The following is a 23,198-nucleotide window of genomic DNA, read 5'->3' as shown; positions in this document are numbered from 1 at the left end:
TACATAGCAATGCAGCTTTCTGAGTTTTTACAATATCTGAATAGGAGAAAATTCTTCATATATGACAGACATAATTATCTGAGAGAGTGATGAAGATTTAGTAAATGTAAATAATTGCTGTGGTACCAATTAGCCTACCCACAGGTTACACTTGTACTCAGTCTTGTAATAGCACCATTCAGTTTTTAACCAGATCACGCACCATGTTCTACATGCATCAGTATTGCAAATTTTAAGGTGTTTGCTGGAGAGCGTTATAAATAACCAACCGAAAAAACCAACAACCCTTACCCTAAGCATTATATTGAACAATAACCATGATACGTGCCAGACACAGAGTATTAGTTCCCCTGAGCTGTTTTCAAGGGAAAGGATAGCTGATTACTGTCTACATGAGACATATTCCATAAGGGAAGTAAACGCCTGGAAATCATGAAAAGCCAACACTTGAAGGTTCTGATTTCTGGCTCTAACAGAGAAGATTTTGATCTTTCATTTACACTGCAACCTTCCCAAGTTATTCTCTGAAGCCAGAGGAGAGTTCAGAAATGCTGAATTGTGTTCTGGCAGCCCTGCACCCTTGATTCATCCTTGTTATTCTGATCAAGGCATAATGATCCAATGCTTCAAGTTCGCATTATTTTATAGGTTACTGGTTATTTTCAATGTACCATACATAGAGAGTTATTAAAACTGAAACTGTTTTTTAAAATAAATGGCTAAAGAAAGTATCTGTCATCCAATATTATATTTTCCCCTCTCTGAAGAGGGAATATTTTGTGATATCTTTGTCTTTTTTTGGGGGGGGAGGAAGGCAAATTTTCCTTCTTCATGAACTAACTGTTCTGTAATTTGCAGTTATTTGATGTCTCTGGAATAAGTTAACTAATGAGATGAGGTGCGGTCCTGATTTTTAATTTCACAAAATTACGGTTAGCCACTTATAGCAAAGTTTTCGATTTCCTTGATATATCTTTTGTTCATATTACTTTTAATTATGTTCTATATTTATCTGACCTATTTGAACAGGATCCAGAACTGGTACGGAACATCTGTCGCTGGGTGAGACAAGCTGTTCAGATTCCTTTCTTTGCCAAGCTGACCCCAAATGTCACTGATATTGTGAATATTGCAATGGCTGCGCAGGAAGGTAACCAACTCCAGTGCACAAGCTGTGCAGATTTACTAATTTGGTGGATGGGAGAAGATAGCGGAGTTGCTGGAATAATAACAAATAACAGAAGCTAACATGGAAATTGTTTATTTGATGTGTTTAGAATAAATACAGTGATCAAAGGCTTCTTAATTTTGTCCATGCTTCTAGAATATATCAATATGTGAAAACTACATTAGACTATTAACAATAAATCATATATGTTTGTGTGTGTTTGTCTGCACACTCCTGTTTCTGTCATATTTTTATGTTTATCATACTGTAAATTCCTCTGTTCCTACATTTAGTAGTGAAAATGGTGTGTGTGTCCTGAGAAAACAGAAATATAGCATTTGAAGGTGTATATATGTATTTTTTCCAGAGCTTAAAGTACAACATGGCAGGAAATTAGTTTGCAAGTAGGTGTATTAATCCATCACTTTGAACTGTGGTCATTGTTTCTCTGTTGCATTGTTCTTTTTGTCTTGCTCTTCACAATGAGAAACAAGAATATGGGCTAGCTCCGTCAATGCGGATTTGGTGTTATCAGCTTGGAGGAGGTGACCCCTGTGCTGGGGCAACTCCAGGTGTTGAACAAACACTGTAGCAGGTTCTGTCCCACACAGCTGAAGGGCAGAGATCTGCCTGTCAGCCTCAGTGTTTCCCATGTGCTGTCTTACAGCCCTTACAGATCTTTCAACTGATGCAGCCTGCCTTGAAGCTAGCGTTAAATTTGTCAGCCCAGGATTGATCTTAAGGACCCTTCTGTGCCATCCCCTTACAGTTTGTTGCTTTCTGTCTTCAGCTGTTTATTTGAATTTCTAGTTATTTCACAGTTTCACAGTTTTTCTGTTGTATTTTTTCCTGTCTTGTTCTTATACACGATTTAACAAAAAAGTGACTGACCTTTTCTTTCACAGGTGGAGCAGATGGTGTTACAGCCACCAACACTGTGTCAGGGCTGATGGGACTGAAAGCAGACAGCACACCTTGGCCAGCAGTTGGTGGAGGACTGAAGACCACATATGGTGGTGTGTCAGGTAGGTGTTGCCCTTTTTGATGCATAGTACTTCCTTGGAGGCTTTCAAAACATCAGGAGGTCCTTGTAGTGGGCTAGAATATCATGTCTGCAGTCATGCCAAGTCCTTAAAGCTCACTGCTGGTCAATGTTTCTAATAGTCATGACAGATGGAACAGATTAAGTGTGAAGGCTCTTGGGTTGCCCTTTCCTTAATGGTGAAGCACTGCATCAGAATACTGTGATAGGGTCACCGGAGAGGGAAGGAAATCTCTTCTCTCGTGACCCTGGCTTTTCCTCAGATTTTTCATTCTGTCACAATTGTCAGGCCACATGTTAGACAGAGGCTAATGAAAGGGCATCGCAAGGGGAAATATCAACAGTCCAAATGCAGTGTATGTTTCATAGCCTGAACTCCAGCCTTCCTCCCTCCTTCCCACCGAGTGCACCTTTTCCAAGGAGGTTATTTCCTCCTCCCTCCACTGTGCTAAGCATGATAGACTGTATTAGTCAAATATATGCGTATTTTTATAGCCTGTTCCTTGAGTTATACAAGAATATCCGTGTAGGCCTTATTTCCAAGTCTTGTTTAGCAGTTTAATTTTAAAACCAGCAGAAAAACTTTTACACTCCAGTTCAGTGCCTGTGCACACTAATGTATTAATCTATTGACCCTGTGCACTCTGTTGCTGTGACAACATGAACTTGGCCCTGCAAAGACAATACTGTGAGCTTCTTGACTTTACTGGTATGGAGATTAGTCTCCTTGGTGATAGAGGTAGCAGTAAATATACATAACAGAAGTAATGGCATCCTCCTGATTCAGTCAAACAGTATTTAATCGAACCCGCCTCCTACCTCACCCCAAAAACGTAATCAAAGGAGACCAGACAGGCAAAAAGGCTTTATTTTATGTGACTGGTGTTATCCTAGGAGAACCATAAGAAATGTAGCAAAAGATACCTTTTAAACAAACTTTAATTCAGATGAGTATATTCAGTGGAAAATTGCCTTATTGCCTTAGATGACTACACAGAACTTGGAATTTTTTAGAGATGCTGAAAAGCAAGGAAGAGATAACAATCAGAAAAAATCGTTATGCCTATTGCATAATGATTATTTCACAGTGACAGTCCAATAAGATGTTATAGTTTTAATGTTATGCAAAATGGGAGAAAGAGGGTAACAAGAAGAGAACAGCTACAGCCCATTTCAATTTCTCTAGCCTGCCATGTTGACAGGAAAAGAATAAAGGAGGTCACAGTGGGTGCCGTGCATTAAAAATTAATAAAAGAAATATTGCAGTAGTATTTTATATAAATAACACCATTCACATTTTCTCATTTAAGTTGCAATTTCTGAATATTCCTTCCTACCATAAGTCTGTCTAATAAAATCTATAAAATGACTACATTATGAAAAGTATGTCTCTTATGTCACAAATTTAAAACATGTATATAGAGTAAATTACAGTAGCACCTGGATGCTCAGCTATAAGGGAGGAGCATTTCTGTGGTTTGTAATTCTAAATGGGAACTGAGGAAAAGTTCTGAATGGGAACTGAGGGAAAGTTCTTTGTTTTATTTATATATATATATATGTGTGTGTGTGTATGTGTAAGTAAAAAATGTATTTTTTTTTCCTGAAGTTTTACATGTATCAGAGGAGATAGAAAATGTCATTTTAGGATGCACCATTACCTATGATGCAAATCTGGTTATTTAGACAATATGAAAACCACTGGAAGTGCTGTCAATTCATTATGTTTGGAAAGAGCATATTGTTGCAGACAAATATATAAAGGTTTCTTGCTGATAATTGACATCACTAGGTCCCAATCCCACAACTCATTGTGCAAAAGAAAGCCACAGAGCCAATAAAGTCAATAGGCTCTGCAATGCTTTCTGCTCAGTGATCAGGGTATAACAGTATACAAATTTACGAAGGTAGGAAAGCAATTTTAAATCAAGAGAGCTAGCATGCTTATAAGGAGATAAAAATGGGAGAGCATGTTGTCTTGTCAGACCAAGGGGCAGGGTGGCCATACTTCTGAGGTCTGTTCCCAGCCGTGCCAGGGCTCAGCCGTGTGGCCTGCAGCCAGACACTTGACCTTTCTGTGCTTTGTTTCTCCTGTCTGTGAAATGGCAGTAACACCACCTACATGCCTACAGGCTTGTTGCGAAATGCTCTGTGGTCCTGGCATGGAAGTCGCTTCGTAGTGTAAAGTACTGGGTTTGTATTTTGATTTGCTTGAACTTCTTGTTCTGTTTTATTATCTGATAGAGTCAATAAGTTTTTGTTGGTTTTTTTTCAAACAATTCCTCTCAAGAGAGAATTACTTTTTAAGTGAAAGTCAGCACTATTATAGAAGCAGTAAGTCTGGTTCATTTTCTGTGTGTTTTACTGAAGCACAGCTGGTTTATCATGTTCTCTAGTGCACAAAACTAGAGCAGATACAGGGCGTAGCGAAGCTGTTATCTTGCTTTCTGGACTTTTTCCAGTTGCACAGATTTTAATTCTTTTCTGGACTAGAAATGATGCTGGCTTGGCGCAGAGGTACAGTCCATGTGACAGGAGGCTCTGCCTCGTGGGTGACGTGGGTGCGGTGGGAGCTGGCCCCCAGCCCTGCGGAGGTCTCAGCACAGGGCCCCCTCAGGCAGGTCTGCTGGTGAAGTCTGAAACATACCTCAGTTCACAGCTGGTGACCCTCAGCATCACCCTGTTGGTGAGGAATTGTTCACAATAGAGTATTTCTTGAGTGCTGGATTAAACTTGCTTATCTTTTTTCCCCCTTCTCTCTACACATAAATCATTGGTAACTCTCCATACCTCCAGTAGCATTGCATGCTACTATAGGGGTTGCTCTGTCTGAAAGGGTATTTTTGCTTCAGAGGGTGAAAAGCAGAAGCTGCTGTGCTTAGGGCCCACCACCAGCAGCAGGGACACATTCCTCCTCCCAGGGACACGCTCCCGAACACCAGCACACTTCATGGCACCCGTGGCAGCTGGAGGGGGCCTGCGGGCTGACAGCGTGCTGAGGGGAAGCTCTGCAGCCCGGTGACAGGGACTGGATCACGTTGTTCTCTTAAAGGACAACTGTTCTTCAGTGTTTTATAAATTCACTATGTCCACACGTTTCTTAATCCAGTGCGGGTTGCCTTGTCCAGGTGAGTGCAAACTCACCCCATTGAGTTTGATGAAGGTTGCTGACAAAGAGCAAATAATGAAAGTATGTTAGTGCCCTGGCCTAGCAGCAGCCTGACATTTTGACTTACAGTCTTCCCTGTCCTCCACTGTTAGAAAATGTTCTCCTACATGGCCGTGTACTGCAGAAAGGTTTACCATACGCGACTTCCCCTTGGCCTCCTCTGTCCTCCTCTTCTTCTCTGCCTTGTGTGGGAGCAACTACAGGCAGGAGGATTGTCATTCGTTTTTCCAGAAAAGGGAGACATTGAAAAGGGAATTTATTTTTAATTCCTTTAAGTTATGAAATGACAGGTAGTTTCCTATGGTTTCTCCAAAATATATAAAAACAATAATAATCATAGAAAAAGTTTATTAACATAATTGCCAGATCCTGAAGATATTTTAAGAACAGACTTATGTCTCTGGGTTTGTTTTTTTTTTTTAAAAAAAAAAAACAACATTTAAAAAAGAAGAATCTTTCAAAGAAGGAGAGTCTTAATGAGATTACTTTAAAACCCCCATTTAGCTTCAAGTTGTCAGTGTTTTCTTCCCAGACAGTGCTTGGGCAGTGACCTTCCTGTTTTGATCTAATTTGATCAGTTTAAAATTGCTAAGCTGTAAGAGGCATTGCTGTTTCCTCCTTCCTACTCCTGTTTGTTGGGTGGTTTTGACAGGGAAAGATCCCAGTATCCCAGGTGGATGTTTGACCACTAGACTGTAGGATTAGTCTCTCTCCCTCTGCCACTTCCCTGCAAATATTGAATTATTAATACAACCTGAAACAGCTCTCTCAGGATGCACACTCATACTAGCACAGCCTGCTGACCTGCACACAAGCCTGACTTGGGAGAGCCAGGTTTAAATCCCAGGTGTGAGCCCAGGTCCCGGCTGGGTCTCCTGGATTACCCTCTGACTATTGAACACTGTAAAACCTTTCTGATTTTTCTTCACCTTCTACCTCTCTCCTGATGCCAAAAAATATTTGCAGGAAAAAAATTCACTTCAATTTTGACAAATTGCTGTTTTCTAAAGAAAATTTGTTTCTAATTGGCACCATGGAGCATCAGCTGAGCCCAAGGGTTATGTATGGTAGCCCTACAAATTTCTGTTGTCCTGTTAAGTGAGAGGGCATTTTGCTTAGAGGATCCCAGTCTTCATCCATTTTTCATAAGTTTCCAGGAACTGCCCATTACTCAAAAAGTGGAAATGTCCTAATGAAGCCTCCAAAATGTGGTTAAGGAAATAAGCCCTTATGATGAAGGAAAAGTACAAAAATTAAGATACGGCTTCCCAAACTGTATAACAATTATATATGTTTGTAGGATTAGACATACTTTGATTTCCATTAAGAAGCTTTCAAAATTGATCCAGCAGTATTTCAGGTTTGAGAATACAGAATACATGAGATTTTACCTCAAGTTTTTCCCATACATGTACAATACAGAGTATTTGTTTCTTGAAAAGAAGCTAATGCTGGTGGTTTATCCTCACAAAGAATAATGACCTTTAGCTCCGAAAGAGATGTTTTAGTCTATGTAAGTATAAATTATTTTGAAAATGCGTATTTTATAGGTACTAGAATGAGATGACAGGTTTCCTAGAGAAATGTAAATATATATTGTCAGCATCTGCATGCTTCCCTGAGATTTATTTCCTTTAAATGTATTTTTTTTTAATTTTAAAAGTTTTTTCATGAGTTCTCATACTGTGCTTCCATATTCCAGATGTGTTTGGTAAAACACATCACATTGCAGCACAATGGGATATCTATTGCAGGCAAAATAGAGCAGAGTTTCTGTTTGAATTTCCATGGTTTTTTGTTCTTTGTCATCTGTTTGTTTCTTTGTTTTTGTCTGGAAGCCAGATCCTTAGGGGATACATTTTTAAAACCATACACTGGACTTAGCAAAAAACTTAGGTTAAAAGCAAATCTCTCTATGGTGCACTCACTATCCTTTTGATGCTTTGTTGCAAAAATATTGCAGTATTTTACAGTAGCAGTTCAAACCTCATATCTGTGTGCTTTGTCCAATTCTGTAGTGTTTTGGCATTATTTGCATTAATCTGTTGTACAGCATGTTCGAGTACATATGTTTGTATGTTTTCCAGAACAAGAGATATTCTGAAATTTGTGTGTTATAACTTCATAGCTGACCACAAGGGATATGAGAAGGAATGCACCTAGGTAGCAGATTCAGTCATTAAATGTGGGAACATATAATTGTTGGAAACCAGCAGAGGCAGTTAATTTTAGTTACTTTTGAAGTAAGTTAGTGGAGCTGTCTCTTTTTACAAAAAACCACTGTCAGACAGCAATTGTGGCTTTTAAAGGAATGCTTTGCAGGTGTTATTTCATTAAATTAAAATGTATACATTATGAATAATTGACATTATTAATAGGGACATATATTCTAATCTGAAATGTACGAACTATATTGAATGAGGAAAGTTGAAGTTACAATAATAAGGGCTGCCTTTTAATTTATTTTTATCACACATCATTAAGAGAAAAGTAAAAAGAAACCCAAGAGCATTCACTTTTCTAATCACAGTTCTCAGTGATTGTGCAGTGTGGATTTTGGTCAATGGAAATGAATGAAAAGCTGCCCATCACTGGAAACAAACCAAAATGTATACGTGCATAGGCAGTTCTTGTTTAGTATAAATATTTATCAAGAGTTAAAGACTATTTGCATTAACGTATGTTTATAAAACAGTGTGGATAGGAGTAAAAACCAAATATATGCTATAGTACAATTCTAATTTTGTTTTATTATTTCTGTTAAATGTAGCTCAGCCATTAAAAGCCCTTATTTGCATACATTATGTCAGGATTCACAAAGAGTCCTCTGTTTTCTGTGGTGTCCTTGCAGCAGTCTGATTTCTCTTAGTGTTCTGCCATCACTGGTCTGTGCAGGAGAGATCAGAGCCCTAATAATAGATTTTTGACAGGGAGCTCGCCTGCTACCTGCCCTACACAAATCCTCACTGTTCATGTTTGCTTCATGGCAACAAAGCAGACAGAAGGAAAATGCCAAGTGCTGAGTTTGAGGTACAGCCCTGCCATAGCTTGACATTTCAGCAGAATAGCAGTTTATGAGATGCATAATTTTTCATCTGGGACTCAGCTGCCATTTTCATAGAAGCTTGCAGCTCATCGACTGACTGGAGGTAGGGCAAAGGTTTACAGCATAGATCAAGGTCTACATCCTTCCCATAGCTATTTAAAAATAAGTATTATTCTCCAGATAAGGTCAGAGAACTAAGCATATTTTTTCACTTTTAATATTTTTTTAGCCAATTTCTTTCCCACAAAGAAAACGCTTTACAATTTTAGCACAGGTGTCATTTGTAGTGGATTAAAAATTATTGTAATTTATTTAATTCAGCAAAAGATTAGACGGGTCCTGGAAAAAGAATGGAGCAGGAGTCTTTACACACAGCATTTGAAGAAAACTGTGTTTTCTCCTCCTCTTACTTCTGAAAAAAGCTCATTCCAAGCTTGAAGTAAATGAAAAGTCTTTACTCTTGAAGTATAATTGGTTTGTGTTTTATTATTGTTATAGGTTGAATTTAAATTTTCACATTCATGCACATGTACTTTGGAAACAAATGCAGTGTAGGTACATGTAAGTGAGTGTTTAATTTAGAATTACACATCTCTGTGAGCTTCAGTAACAGTTCACCATGTCACAGCCTCATATAGAACAATGGTACAGTACATTGGATTAATTAAAGAAGCCTTGCAGAGAACTGAATTCTCAGTATGTCAAGATTTCAATTTTATGTTAAATATTTTCTAAAGGCCAGACCCTTAAATCTCAGGGGCTGTACCAAGCAGTGAGCTGTGAATTTAACCATAGGCTAACTGCTAATGATAAGGAAAAGAGTCCAAGTTGAGGCAGCTGTAATACAGTCATTGGATTAGGCTATCAATCACTCGGTTCCCCGAGGAACAGGCAAAGACGACAAAACAGTGAAAAGGGAAATTAGGAAGGGAGGGCATGACTAGAATGAGATTCTTCACCAAATGTATCTGTTAGTTGGCTGAATCCGCCAAGCAGACAGAAATGTCCAGCATTGCTCTCAGACTAAAAGCCAAGTATTTGTTCCAAACTTGTAGAAAACCATCAAATTATTGTTAACTGTCACTGGTCTGTACAGGGTTTTAGAAATACAATCAGCTATATTTTCCTCTTTTAATAGCTTGTATTTAGATTAATCTCTAAACTAGTATTGTTGCATACTCTGGATTTACTGTTTACATCAAAGCTCATATAGAATATGTCCAGTTGAAATAATTCATTTCCCAGATGAGTGGGTTTTTTTAATAAAGAGATAACCATTAAGCTATCAAGTCTTACTGATGGCTACCCAAGGTGAATGTCAGAAGGTGATTCAGATAAGATCGTAAATTCTACTCAGACATAATATGGTAAAAATAAGAAAGAATGGCTATGGCCTAGGTTGCCCAAGCATGAGTGAAAGAACATGCGCTTTCAGTCTGGGTGCAGGTAGATAAAATGGGAAATTGGTTCATATAATGATATGGATAAGCATGATTAAGTAGAGTGCCCTTATAGTTAGCAACTTAGAGACATAGTCTGATTAACAAAGAATTAAAATTTATAGAGAAAGTAAAAGAGAAGGCAAAGCATGTTAAAGCAGGCTGGTGGAGCAGAGTCTTGTATTTAAGCTTGGTTACAGTAATGAGTAGAGGTGAATGTAAACTGTGACCTGATGAGGAGGTGTAAGTGAGTCAGGAACAGAAAATTTCTCCTTGCAGTAACACCAGCAAGATTGAACCCATTGATGTTGTTTTTGCCAGTATGAGTTGGTTGTCTTTCCATATCTGTCAGGTCTAGGGGAGAAGGTGTCTCTTTTTCTTATGATTGCAGTCTATAACTTCCTCACAAGAGGAAGAGGAGGAGCAGGTGCTGATCTCTTCTCTCTGGTGACCAGAGATAGGACCAGGGGAAATGGCAGGAAGATGTGCCAGGGAAAGTTTAGGTTGGACACAGAGGTTCTTCACACAGGGGGTGGTGGAGCACTGGAACAGCTCCCCAGGGAGGTAGTCATGGCACCAGGCGTGACAACATTCAAAAAGCATTTGGACAAGGCCCTCAGACACATGGTCTGAATCTTGGAATTGTCCTATGCTAGGGCAAGAGTAGAACTCAGTGATCTTTGTGGGTCCCTTCCAACTCACAACATTCTATGATTCTATGACCTGTTCCAATTTTAAGCAAACACTCACTAAAAAATCTCTCACAATATTTTTGTGTCATGGCTTCTGGAAATTATCATGTTGAAAACTGATCTATTTCTGTGATAAAAGAACTTACTACAATTAATTTTAAATAAAACCACTTTAAGTATCTTATGAATCATTTATTTGAATCATACTTGGCATTTAAGTACTTTTCAGTTTATTCTAATGCAGGAATTAAAATACTACTAAGAATTTCAAATAGACATTAATTAAAATCATGAAAATTGAAAAAAGCCCTGGTGAAGTCTACTACTAGATTTGTTTTTCATTAAGTCTCCACACATCTCTCAGTCTGATCTCCCAGTCTCTCTCTCTCAACCTTTCTTCCTGGATAATCACAATGAAGTCAAAATGACTTTTGCCTTCCGAGTGCAGCTTGAATGAGGACTAGAGACTGTGGTGGCATGGAGTATAACTCTCCAGTCTTTCATACCACTGAAATACTACTACTCACTACAAAAGTGTGTCTAAACTATGAGAACTGTGTGCCTAATGATACCCAGCAGCTGCTCAGTGACTTGGTAGAAGAGTGACTCTGGCTTACTGACCAGACTCTGAAAATCTCATAAGTTAGAGCTGGGCCTGGCTTTCTGTTGTCAGTGTTGCAGGCAACGCTGAAGTACTTTTTGCATGGAAGCAGTAATTCTAAGTGGTTATGGTCATGGGCTGGAGAACAAAGAAGATAATTTCATGTAGTAGTGTTCAAGTTGGCCTGGAGGTTTGCAAAGTTTTGTTGCAGTGTTACATGCCTGATGGATTCAAACTTGAATACAGGTTATGAAAGTTTAGAGAGCTTCAGTATAGGAGGCAGAGGAAAGACCTGACAAAGGAAATCAGGCCCAAAGTCATGTGAATAGATATCAGTGTTACAAGCTCCCTGCTGTTGATTGTGCAGGGCCCATAATTGTCTTCTCTGATGACTTGTGGTTCTGCACCCAAATCAACATCAAGGTTTGTGATACAGGTGGTACCTCAGAGGGATCGATGACGCAACCATCTTCTGTGGAAATTATAAACTGTACCTGTCACTCACAGAGCAGAAGTTCGAATTGTAATTTCCCCTAAAAACCAAGAATCTGGCAGAGTTTGTAAACAATTCTGATTAACAATTGTATCAGCAGAGGTTAAAACCCCTAAGTACTGACCTGGTGTGTCTTAAGCATGTTCATTTTTTTCCATATCTTATTTTGCATATTGATTTGCTCTAGTCACCAGGCATATACTGGTTGTAGAGCCCATCTGTATTCAGTGGAAGACATACTCTCATCTTAAAAAAAAAAAAAAGCAATACATTTAACATCAAAATATTAGCTAACAAATAACTAGAAAAATGACTTCTTATTTAATGTTTGTTAGCATGGAGCTTCCTGCTGTTCTTCCTTTTCTCTGTGGGACAGCTGTGCTTCCAGGATAGACCAACTGACTGCTGTTTTCTGCCATCAGTCTGAGGATACTACCACTGCTGATAATACACCCCAACTTCTGTATTGCATGGTAGCTCCGCCACCTGGTTCAATAGCTTTGGTAGCCTCAATGGCTTAGGCGTCTCTATGAGGATATTGGGGCTCCCACCATTCTCACTACCTACAAAAAACTGATGTGTTTTAGAAATGGGTCAGAAAGTGGCTTGAAAAGAATGTTTCACAGTTACATGAAACTGTGCTTGCTGAACACAGTTGCAGGATATTTTAGTCCAGTTGCAGGATATTTTGACAATGAGGGGCTAGGGGAAAAAAAAAACCAAACAAACTTTGAAACAACTTTGTTTAAACCCAGGGCATTGCTTTACATCCAGCAGCAAGAACATATGCAGTTCTTGCTGCTATCCTGCTTTCATGTAGGAGTAGCCTTCCTTTGAAAGTTCTACTACTGGTTAGCTGTGATATATGTGAACTCGCCACAGTGAATACATCGTTATTCACGTAAATCCTGCTAACATCCTGTATTTTTTAGTATCCTACTTGAATGATGAATAAATCCTAATGCCAACTTCACACATAAAATACAGAACACAAAATATAGCAGATTTGTTTAACTGGGTAGGTCCTGGGTTTGTTTTCACTGGGCATCACATCAATCCTGGATGAGTTATTGCCAGAAGCATTTATAAAAGTATTTCACAACCATCAGAACATTATTTTTTTTTAGCTTTCAAAATAAAGCAACTAATATATAGTAGTCAGCTAAGGGATCTGCATTTTCATGTGCCTTTTCAGGCAAGCACACCATTGTGTAGAATGAGCTATACAGATATCCTGCACACACGCAGGATATACAAATGTATCCTACGAAACCTTTTAGGAAACCTGGTGTAGTAATTTGGTTTTCCAATTTATGATCAATTTGCAGTTTCTATGTTGTCAGGTAATTGCAAACGTCCTCCCTATTAACATGTACTGTATAACCATCTTTACCAAGTCCTGTTTAAATCCCAAAAGACACTCATAGTCAGGGATTGAGCCACCATTATTTGGGTTAAGTGAGAGCTGAGTAAGAACTGTTGAGCAGTGTCCCACTGTTTCAGAATGAGAAATCCATTGCACAGCTGTGGCAGATATATAGAGAGGGTGTTCTCAATGATCTGTCCATAAAATGTGGTATCACACTTGACTCAGCACTGAGGTAAAGCTAATGCTGTGAAGAACTTTGTTACAGGCAGCTCCAAATGAGGGGAAAGCTGTGGGGGTTTTTGCAAGCAGGCATGCAGATGGAGACATGGTTAACTGTGTTATGGTTGTGTCTGGCCATTTATAGAGCCCTATTGAGTCACTTGTTGGTTTTCAAAAGAATGTGTGATTACTCCAGTCCGCATTTTGGCTGGGCTGAGTTTATCTTACTCCCTGTCAATTATTGCTGTCCTTACACTGTTAATACACATGTCAGCTGCCTGCCTATTGAATACACCAGCTTTGGCAGTATTTTCACCAATTTTTGGATACATGCCCACTCAAGAGCTGCCTAGATTTGAATAGGGAGTACTCAGAGAAATTTTCTCATTCTAGGCCCTGATAAATTCTGTGCATCAGGAGCACTTGCAGAGAAGGTATTGCCAGACAAGACTTTTAAGAATTGATAACTTTTTCTCATAAATTCAGCAGCTTCTTCAGAACTTATTGAAGGTGGGATTTGAAGAATTCAGACCTCCAAGGAGGATCTGATGGCTACTTATTTTTCCTAAGGAATGTTTTGAAAAAGCCTGCTGTGTGGCACAATCTAGTTTATTGAAATAGTGAGGAGATTGCTTCCATCTTTGTTGTTCATAAAAACATGTTAGAGGATCAGTCCTTGGTAGGTGTCCAGAGAGGAGATACAGCTCTGAGAACATTCTCAGCTTACCATTAAAGTCAGATATTGTGGGGTGGTAAAAGGGTCTTTAAAAATAAAAGAAAATTTTCACTCTTACTATCTCTTCTCCAGACTTGGGCTTCTTCCAGAGTTGTCTCCAATGTCTTTTGCTATTTCTCTGTTTTTCATAAATAAGATTCACTGAGCCAAAGGTTTGCCGGGCAGAGAAGGCAGGCAGTAGTGGTGCACTCTTCTGCTTACACTACCTGCATTACCTTCCTGAGCTGTCTTTACTACCAGGGCACCTCTGTGTCTGAGAGCCCTTCCTGGCTGGCCCCAAAGAGACCCAGGACTTGCTAAGATACAGCTGATGATATGCACTCGCTGTTGGGGATCTCACAGGCAGCTGTGAGTAGGCGTGCTAACCATGTACAGCTAAGGGTTATCCCGATGAACTTCAGGCACTTCACTAGGAGACTGTTAAGCTTCGACCTTGCCACTGTAAGTAGACGGACATTCTCAGAGGTGGGTTCCTTTCTTGCTCCATTGACAGCATCATAAATTTGAGGTTAGTATATTCCTAATTGAGGTACCTCTGTCAAATGGCTGAGGTAGTGTGTGCCTACATTTTGTGATGAAATTCTGCTGGTTAGGCAAGTGATTAATTCTATTTTTTCCAGTGCAGATTAGACTTCTTTTTTTGAAACACAAATGCATCTTATTTTAGCTCAGTCCATTTTCTAATCTGATATCACAGGAGAAAGTAATATTTGTATGCTTGACGTTAAAATATCTTCCAATCAGCTAATGTAAAGCATCTGCTGTTTTTCTGTATTTTAGTAAGGTCTAATAACAGCATTGCAATCCCTTAATGCTGTTTCTCATATTCTTGTTACAGTAGGTATATGGCACACATCTTCTAGTTTAAAAAGCTCAAAACAAATTTCAGTGATATAATCTCAGTGTTAGAAAAAGGATCACAGCAGCTGCTGTAGTATCTTGTATTTAAGCTAGTTTTTGTAAAGACTCATGACACGCTCCCTGGGAGCTAAATATTGACAAGCATGCTCTGGCAAGCAAGATCAAGCTTGGTGAGTTAACAAAGCTCAAGTCTGCATTGACACTGTAACCCAAGTCTGAAAACTATTATCCTACACCATTTATTTTGGTTTTATAGGTGATACTGTCCACTTGAATTAGGGATTTTACTGTATTTTTAATACTGTAACTGTGGATTCATGTTTTATTTAGGACCACAATACATGCAAAGTTGCTTGTATATCTGTGTTTGATGACATCTTCAGTAACGTATTGTGTATAGAATCACAAATTACAACACAAAACCTTAATGACTTAAAACCTTCAAAATAGAAGTAGACATTGAATGTAAAATAATTTTAAAATCATATTTCTTTTTTATACTGTAGAGCTCACCATGTCCTAAAACTGTGAGTCTGTGAAAGCTGTTGATCAAAAGTGAAGCTTGGACACATTCATTATAGGATATAATTTAGGAGATTAATTTTTATTTGTGTTCTGTAAGTGAAAAGAAAAATCCACTTTTTTGTCTAATTGTAAGTGCACCATGTTTACAACACTTGTAGTTTACTTTTTGAATTTCTGAATAAAGAACTTAAGCCTATTTGGGCTTCTAGTAAATTTGGCATATACACTAAATTGATTACCAGATGCATTGTGCAACATATGGCATTGTACAGTCTTTGTGTGCTTCATAGTATTTTCTTAAATTACCAGCATTTGTTTTGATTCCAAAAATGCACTTGTCTCAGCTCTGTAGTGCTTTGGACTTAAATGCTGGCTTTTCAGTGCTGAACAGATGTGTTAGAGTTTCACATGGAACATTTATGCTTTTGTGAGTCTTCCTCTTTGAGCTTTCCATACACGGTATTATATCAGCAATATCTCATGCAAATGGGATCTCTTCATTTTCATACATACATTGATTGCTTAAAATAACCTTCAGAATTCCTAATAATTTTGCGTGACCAAGGAGAACAAGGAAGCAACCCAGTTTTGCCCAAAGGTACCGCTCCCAGAGTGAATCAATTATTTCTCATACATTTTATTTTAGATTAGAGAAAAACAAGAAGGAAGAAGAATGTCATTCCTTTATGGGTGACAGCAACAGTCAACAACAGTCCTATATGCTTCTGTGCACAGCAATGCTTGAGGCTGTGGTTTGAATGGGCACAAAAATTAATCCATGAAAATACACAGAATAAGGTGCCTGGGACGTGTCAGTTGTTTCTAAGAGGAAACTGCTTGAGTTGATTTGCTAAGCATACTTCTAAAAAGGTATCCTTTAAATTATCGACAGTTTTAGAGAAAAGGGCAATATGACATCCTGGGACAAGGGATTTGTGACCAGGAGGGCTGACTGCTGCCTCTTCTTCTCAGTTGGACTTGTGCTCTTCATGCCTCTTCTTGCACCCTATCTCTTCCGTGAGTTAAAAATATTATACCTTTGTATAGCATTTGGATATCCTCTCCTAGAAAGCACTGCATAAGTGTCAAATATTGCTGGTATGTGTTTAGCAGCAGCAGTATTCTGATAAGTATTTTAAAATCAACTAACTCTTTGTGGGCCTCTGGCTTTCTATTAGTTGGCTTTACTTTGATCACTGAAGACCAGCGAATGCAGTTTAGGAGTTGCGATTCTACCATTTTTCTTCAGTGGAAGCTGAAGGGATGAGTAAGTAAGGGATGAGTAAGTATATAAATTAAGTCACTTACTCACCCTCTGAGTTGCCCTCATTGGATAACACTTTAAATGATCTGACAGAGAAATGCACTTAATTCCCTTGCATCCCCTTATGTTGGTCTGAATACATCAAACAAATAAGTATTTAGGGCCTATTAATGCTGTTATTTTTTATTAGTGCAGAAAGCAGAGTTATGATACAAGTGTATATTTCATCTTGAAATCAGCATTGAGTTGTGTGGCTGGTCACAAGCTGGACTGACCAGCAGGACTGTTTTAATTATGAACCCTCAATAATATATCCAGATAGTGTATTTAGTAAAGCCTCTGCAAATAAGGTTTGTGCTTCCTTTATGCCACAAATAGGTTGCACAGCATGAACGTGCTATTATTTTGCTTTCCAGTAAGGCATTAACTCTTCAGCTTGCTATACACTCTCAGCTAAAGAAATGGCATGAAACTTCCTGTAACTGTGAAGCTTATTAAAAAGAAGGAACAGAAGAAAAAGCCTTTCTTTAAAATTGTCATCCATGCACAACCAAGGTCTCAGCTAAAGCCAAAGTATCAACTCTCTGCTGAAGCGTGTGTGGGGTTCTTTTCTTTTATGGAAAACTAAGTATTGTCATGTAAATTTCATCGCAAAAATACCAAAGAGTAAGGACCTAAATATTTAAAAACTTATATACCTAGTTACAAAACCTTAATTATAAGAAAGTGCTTGTGTAACTAGCACTGCACGTCTGTCATAGTGTTTTAATGTCTACAGTCGTTATTAGCCGAATATTTCCATTATAACCATTCTGCAAGCAACTGCCATTCTTAAAGCTGATTGATGTTTAGAAATAAAGCACTTTTATTATATGTTGCCAACTTCAGAGGACCAATCTTATAACCTACAGTGCCTTCAAAGGAGTGATGATACCTCCTCTTTCTTGAACTAATCACATCAGAAGACAGTGAAAAGGTGAAAACATATTTTTTTCTGGAGAACTTTCATTGCATTGTACACTGTTCTGCTACAAAATGATTATAGTGTTATATCTGCCAAAGGTGACACTGGAAGAAGATAACTTTACAGGAAGAGAGATGTTTGAATATAGGCAACTAGCACTGTGCAGTGACTTGGCTTGAGGCAGTGAATTTATTTATGGGTTGATGAAACTGTGGTCTCAATTTTTCATTGTCTGGGTGCAAAACAGTCTTCCGACAGTGTATGCTGGTTGCAAAGTCTTCACTAACATTTTATTAGTTTAATTTGTGGGTTTATGCTCTGTCCAGACCAGCATGCAGATCTGCAATTTCAGGGAAGAAAAAGTACAAGAAAAATAAAAGAGAACCCCCTGCCAAGTGTTTATCTTCTTAAGGCCATGCTGTCTTGCTAGGGCTTGGGCAATCTCTAATCATGCTTTGAGAGTTTTTCAAAGGAGGAAAGCTGTAAGAAAATATTGCAGGCAAGGTAGTGGTAAATACTGCTCAGAGGGGTCTTGTAGTTTGTGGAGTTTTTGTGCCTATTTTGTGCATTATTTTAATTTCTTCATCCTCATCCCGCCTCTGTCCCTTAGAAACCGATCTACAAAGGCATTGTGCCCTCCAGCTCCAAAGGGAACTATCAGAGAATGGGAGCTTCTTGTGCTTTCCTCCAAAAATAAGACAAAGAAACTAATGCTAGTTTAATGCTGCATATAATATAATGTCTGAGCTCAGTTTGTAGGAGCAAGTTCAGATGCTGGCACTAATCTAAACACACCAACATGAAGCTCCCAATTACTATATTTGTACTTTAGAAACCACCTAAAGTTGGAAAACTTCTGCTCCAAAGACCCTTCAGGTTCTCCATTAAAATAAATAAGGGAAGTCTTGGGAACTGAAGAATCTTCCCAAGAAACTATTTTCAGCAGGATAGAGTGGGAACCCAGCGGTTTTCTCCTAACTTATAATTTGATCACCAGGTTATAAGTAATCCTGGAAAAATCACATCCCTTTCAGCCTTCGGGATGGAAAGCTCTAGTCTTTGATATTCTTCACATGAGTATCTGCCCAGATCCCTTTGTGTTAAACTCCAAAATTACAAAGTGAAATCGTCAAAAGCCTCCATAAGTTGCTGCTTTTCCCAACCCTACCTTATAGCAGCAGCTTGCTTTCCAAATATCTCAACAGACTCTGGTATGGCCCCTCTTCTTTCCAAATTGTGATACAGCCCACCAGCTTACAGACACATGCAGATCCCCATGAACAGTCAAGGTAGGAAGTTTCCATTTATTACTGGGAGAAAAAAAAAGTGTCAAATAACTTCCTACTCATCCTATGGCAAGAAGATGAGTAGGGCTGTGTGCTTCAACTACCTTAGGTATAGCTATCAGTTCTCCTACTCTTGGTCGTGCGAGTCTTGAGAAACGGGAAGTGTTGAAATAAATGGCTATGATACACATAGTGTTGAAATAAACATTTATTTTAACACATTGCATGTGATGAGCCATTTATTTTAACACATTTCACTTGAAGTGTTGAAATAACAGGTTTTATCAGGGGACGTGTCATCCACTGTTTTATGTATATGTGAATATGGAAATATATCTACTGAGTGTGCGTGTATATATATACTCACACAGATTATACGGATATGTAATAATAATATGCTAGATGTGTGTGTAGACTTGCCTATATGATGCCTATATTGTATAGACAAATACAGTGTTTTCTGCTGAAATGGAGCCATTTGTTTCACAAAAGTTGTGTTCGTGCCATCATATTTTTAATATATTTTATGTATCTATAAATAGATGTAAATATACCCATACATAGAATTATATATTACTAGATAGTAGTAACTGGATGAGATGTATAAAATAGAGACATAGACAAAATAAAATAGATTAACATCAAAATAGGATAAGAATGGTCCTTAGTTACGTAAAGGGTGAAGGAAATACTTTATCTGAGCTTTCTAGATATCTAGATCTGGTTTCTTTAGTTTACTGTACTGTCATAACCTCCGCTTCCCTTTCTGTAATGGACTCCTTAGACAAGTGGTTATTAAACAGCAGAAGGTATGCTTCAGGTTTTGTAAATAACCTGAAAAGTTTTTTGTACTGCATTTTTCAGTAATTTTTTATTTTTAAATACACTGTAGGAGCCTCAGCACCTTGCTCAGCAGCCAGTCACCACTCTTCCAGTGTGTCCTTAGGTAAATTGCCTTTGTATGTTTAGAATTATGTATGCAATGAAGTACAGGCATAGACGCACATGTATGTCTCACTTTCTGGCACCAGGGTCATGCTGACCATGGTAGTTGTTGTTGTTAAGGAGGTTAAAACCAGCTCAAACAAAGGTAGTGCTGCCTCTGAGGTTGACAGTGGCAAGTCTACCTTTGAACAAATCTCTAAGCTTCTGGGTAAATAGCCACAAACACTTCTGCTAGACTTTGAGTTAAACACATCTGTCCCTGCACAGAAATAAATGGGCAGCAAGACCTACCATGTGTTAAAGTGAAGCACTCCCATCTTTCGGGGGGAAGGATTGCTCGGCAGAATTTGGCAGGAACTCATTTGTCCTTCTGTGATGGCTCCAACGGTCTTCTCTAGTAACTGTAAGCAATAGTTCTTAGGCTGTCCCTTGGCTGTTATGCTGGTCTAATTCACATGTCTTTTCCCTCGTGTTATGTTGGGAGCATACTTCAGTTATTAACACTACTTTTATTATTTTAGCATTACTATTGTATCATTGTTTGTTTTATTTTATTAGCATTACCACTTTCTCGATAGAAGGCAAGTTTTCTCCTGGCCCACTGGAGGAGTGCAGTGCAAAAGGTGCTGGACCTCCTTCTGCAGCACACAGTGCTCAGCTACATGGCACCAAACCGGGTGACTCGACTCTAAGTCGTGATGGGAAGCAATAGCAAAGCAGTCAGGAAAAAGAAAGGACATACTGAGCCGACCAAAGAACACGTGAAGCACAATGTGAGACAATTTCCAGCTTCAAGTGAAACCTAAGTAGAAAGCATGAATGAAATGAAATAATGAACATCTGATAAATTGCAACAGAAAATGCTTTGCTAGGTTTCAGGCAGATCACCAGAAGTATCGATTTTTAGTGGATCTGTGGTTCAGTGTGAGAATGGCTTTGTTAGAAAATGTTTAAGCAGCTCTTGCAGCAATCGCAAAACAATTTGTATCTGTCCTCTCGATTTTTCCTACTGAAGTTCGATTTGAGTGAAAATTCCCCCAGGTCTTCCTGGATAAATAATATTTGCAGATAAGAAAAATTTACTATTTCCCTCTCTCTTTTTCTGATTCTAACCTTTTGAATTGAGAGAAGTCTTTGATGACTGCTAAACATTTATCGAATGAGAACTCTGGTGATTTTATGAACTTTCAACTGAAAAAGTGTAAATAATCATTGGTATCAGTTAAAAAAATTGTAAAAATAAATCCTAAGAAGGGCACTGGTTTTTCTCTGTGTTTATGAAAGCTCCACTATTTTTTTTCTATTTGTGTAAAATTTTTTTTTCAAAGGAAACATGAAACAAAATGTTCACTTTTTTTTTCCAGTCACAAGTTGGACTCAAACCTGTAGGTATCCCAAATAGAACCAAGTAAGAAGTAAACTTTGAAATAAAAAGGAGGGAGGAAATAATTATTAGAGAAAATATGAACACACAAACAGTTTATCACGCCATAAATGTCATAGATAATCACGATATGCTAACAAAAATGAGTAGAATACAGTCAGTCGATCAATATGGCTTCAAGAGCCAGCAATGGCAGAATGAGATAGAAATTGTTTCAAATCTGCAGAATAATTAACTTTATTCTAAAGTCTTAGGGTAAAGTCCTGACTTCACTGTAGTCAGCAGAACCTTTGTCATTGATTTGATAGTGTTGGCGCATCACCCTTCACAAATTATTGAAGAAATGAAACAATAGGTAGCCATTGCTTTGAAGATACAGGCTAACTGTTCTAGAGGCATGTCATAAAATTAATATTCCTTCGAATGCTCCATTGGTAAATGAATAACTAAAACTTTTGGTTGGAAACAGCTAGAGCCTGAGTAAATTGTACATTATTAGTGATTTTGGCAAATGGCTGTTTATGTGTGAGTAATAATGGACTGAAGGACTAACCAGGCTGTGAAATAGATAGGGAGCAGTGGAAAGAGCTGGGCTGTGCACCATGAAAGCTGTGGCAAGGTCCATCCTGAACTTGCTCTTTGAGCACTTCCTATATTTTTTGTTGCGCTGAATATTGTGTCCCATTTGGGAACCTCCCAACAGCTGTGGGTAGTCTTTCTCTCTAAACATATCTATTCACTGGGTTTTCTTCTGCATATAAATGCATTCTCTGGCCATTTTGAAGGATGTGCCTGCTACACTGTTTCATTAAACTGCCGCGTTATCGGGTAATTGTTTAAACATAATGCCATAGCACTATCAAAAGGAAAGGTGAACTAATGGCATTTGCAAATGTCAGGGATTATCTTAACACTTTTATTATAGTTTATAAAAAGTAGGTTCAGGGCCTTCCATGGCAATTATTTCCACAGAAATTGGTTATTTAAATAAATTGCTAATTATCTGGATATGACAGTATTGAAAACCCTGCTAATGAGTTATTTGATAAGTGTAGCTTATGGTGGCCACCTACAGGTGGGAGAGGGAAAGAACATGTAGAATAAATGGAATCAGAATGAATGCAATGCAAATGAATTGTATGTAACCTGCACATTTCCCTGGACTATTTGCAAATGCAGATAATATATATATGAAGTACTTTGATCACCAGTGCTAGGCAGCATACACGTTATGCAGAAAATGTCTTAACAAAGAATTACATTTTCTGTGTTTTGCTCCGAATCCCCAGACTTTCTTATCTAGTTACTTCCTGCAGCATCAGGTTGATCATCTACAATGCCCGAACTTTCTCAGTCCAGTTCTCTTATGTAATGCTTTTTCACCCAATCTGATACTTGGTGTCACTGGTTTCTTTTGTCATTAGCTTTATTAATTTTAACAGTCAAGGAGATAACAATGTCAGCTGTCTTTCAATAATGTATTTACAGAGGGAGGGAAGGAGGGTGATGTTTCCTAGAATTTTGGGTTTAGGGGTTTTTTAGCAGCACATATTTTATCAATTTATTAATCAAAAATAATGTATGAGCTAATTTTTCTTTGTAATTTTTAGGCTCTGTTTAAATCTGATATTAAATTTCTAAAGAACTGCAGTGTAATATAATATAATGCAAATTAAAAAATAATTTTACTTTACAATGCACAGAATGGGGAGAATTATGACCCAAAATCATTTTTATTCCATCTAGTAACCATAGATACAAAAATTTGCTTTCAAGTCATCTACTAATCAAAGGTATGAGAGTTTGCTTTCCTTTTAAATAATTTTCTTTTGTTGATAGAGAGTGTGATAAAGACCGTTCAGACTGTTTCAAGATTCAGGCTCAGTATTATCAGTCTGAATTGATTCACCTCAGTACTGTTGGCTGTTTTTTAATGCACCTGTATCATCTTTACCTAAAGGCCCATTTAGAGCTGTTGCAAATATGTATTAAAGA

The 23,198-nt window shown here is 38.2% G+C and overlaps 1 protein-coding gene across 1 annotated transcript in view; it reads left to right on the top strand.

Annotated features, from left to right (window-relative positions):
• DPYD (dihydropyrimidine dehydrogenase) overlaps window positions 1–23,198 on the top strand; it is a gene marked incomplete at its 3' end in the record, with an annotated part of 286,251 nt that overhangs the window by 238,800 nt on the left and 24,253 nt on the right. The window contains exons 16-17 of the mRNA XM_029083522.1: window positions 1,030–1,150; window positions 2,074–2,193. Of these exons, the coding sequence (XP_028939355.1) occupies window positions 1,030–1,150; window positions 2,074–2,193 (241 nt within the window). The remainder of the gene's footprint in view (window positions 1–1,029; window positions 1,151–2,073; window positions 2,194–23,198) is intronic.

Source organism: Antrostomus carolinensis, unplaced genomic scaffold (assembly GCF_000700745.2).
Source record: "Antrostomus carolinensis isolate BGI_N321 unplaced genomic scaffold, ASM70074v2 scaffold2832, whole genome shotgun sequence".
NCBI classification, from domain to species: domain Eukaryota; kingdom Metazoa; phylum Chordata; class Aves; order Caprimulgiformes; family Caprimulgidae; genus Antrostomus; species Antrostomus carolinensis.
This window is presented reverse-complemented; position numbering and strand designations above follow the sequence as displayed.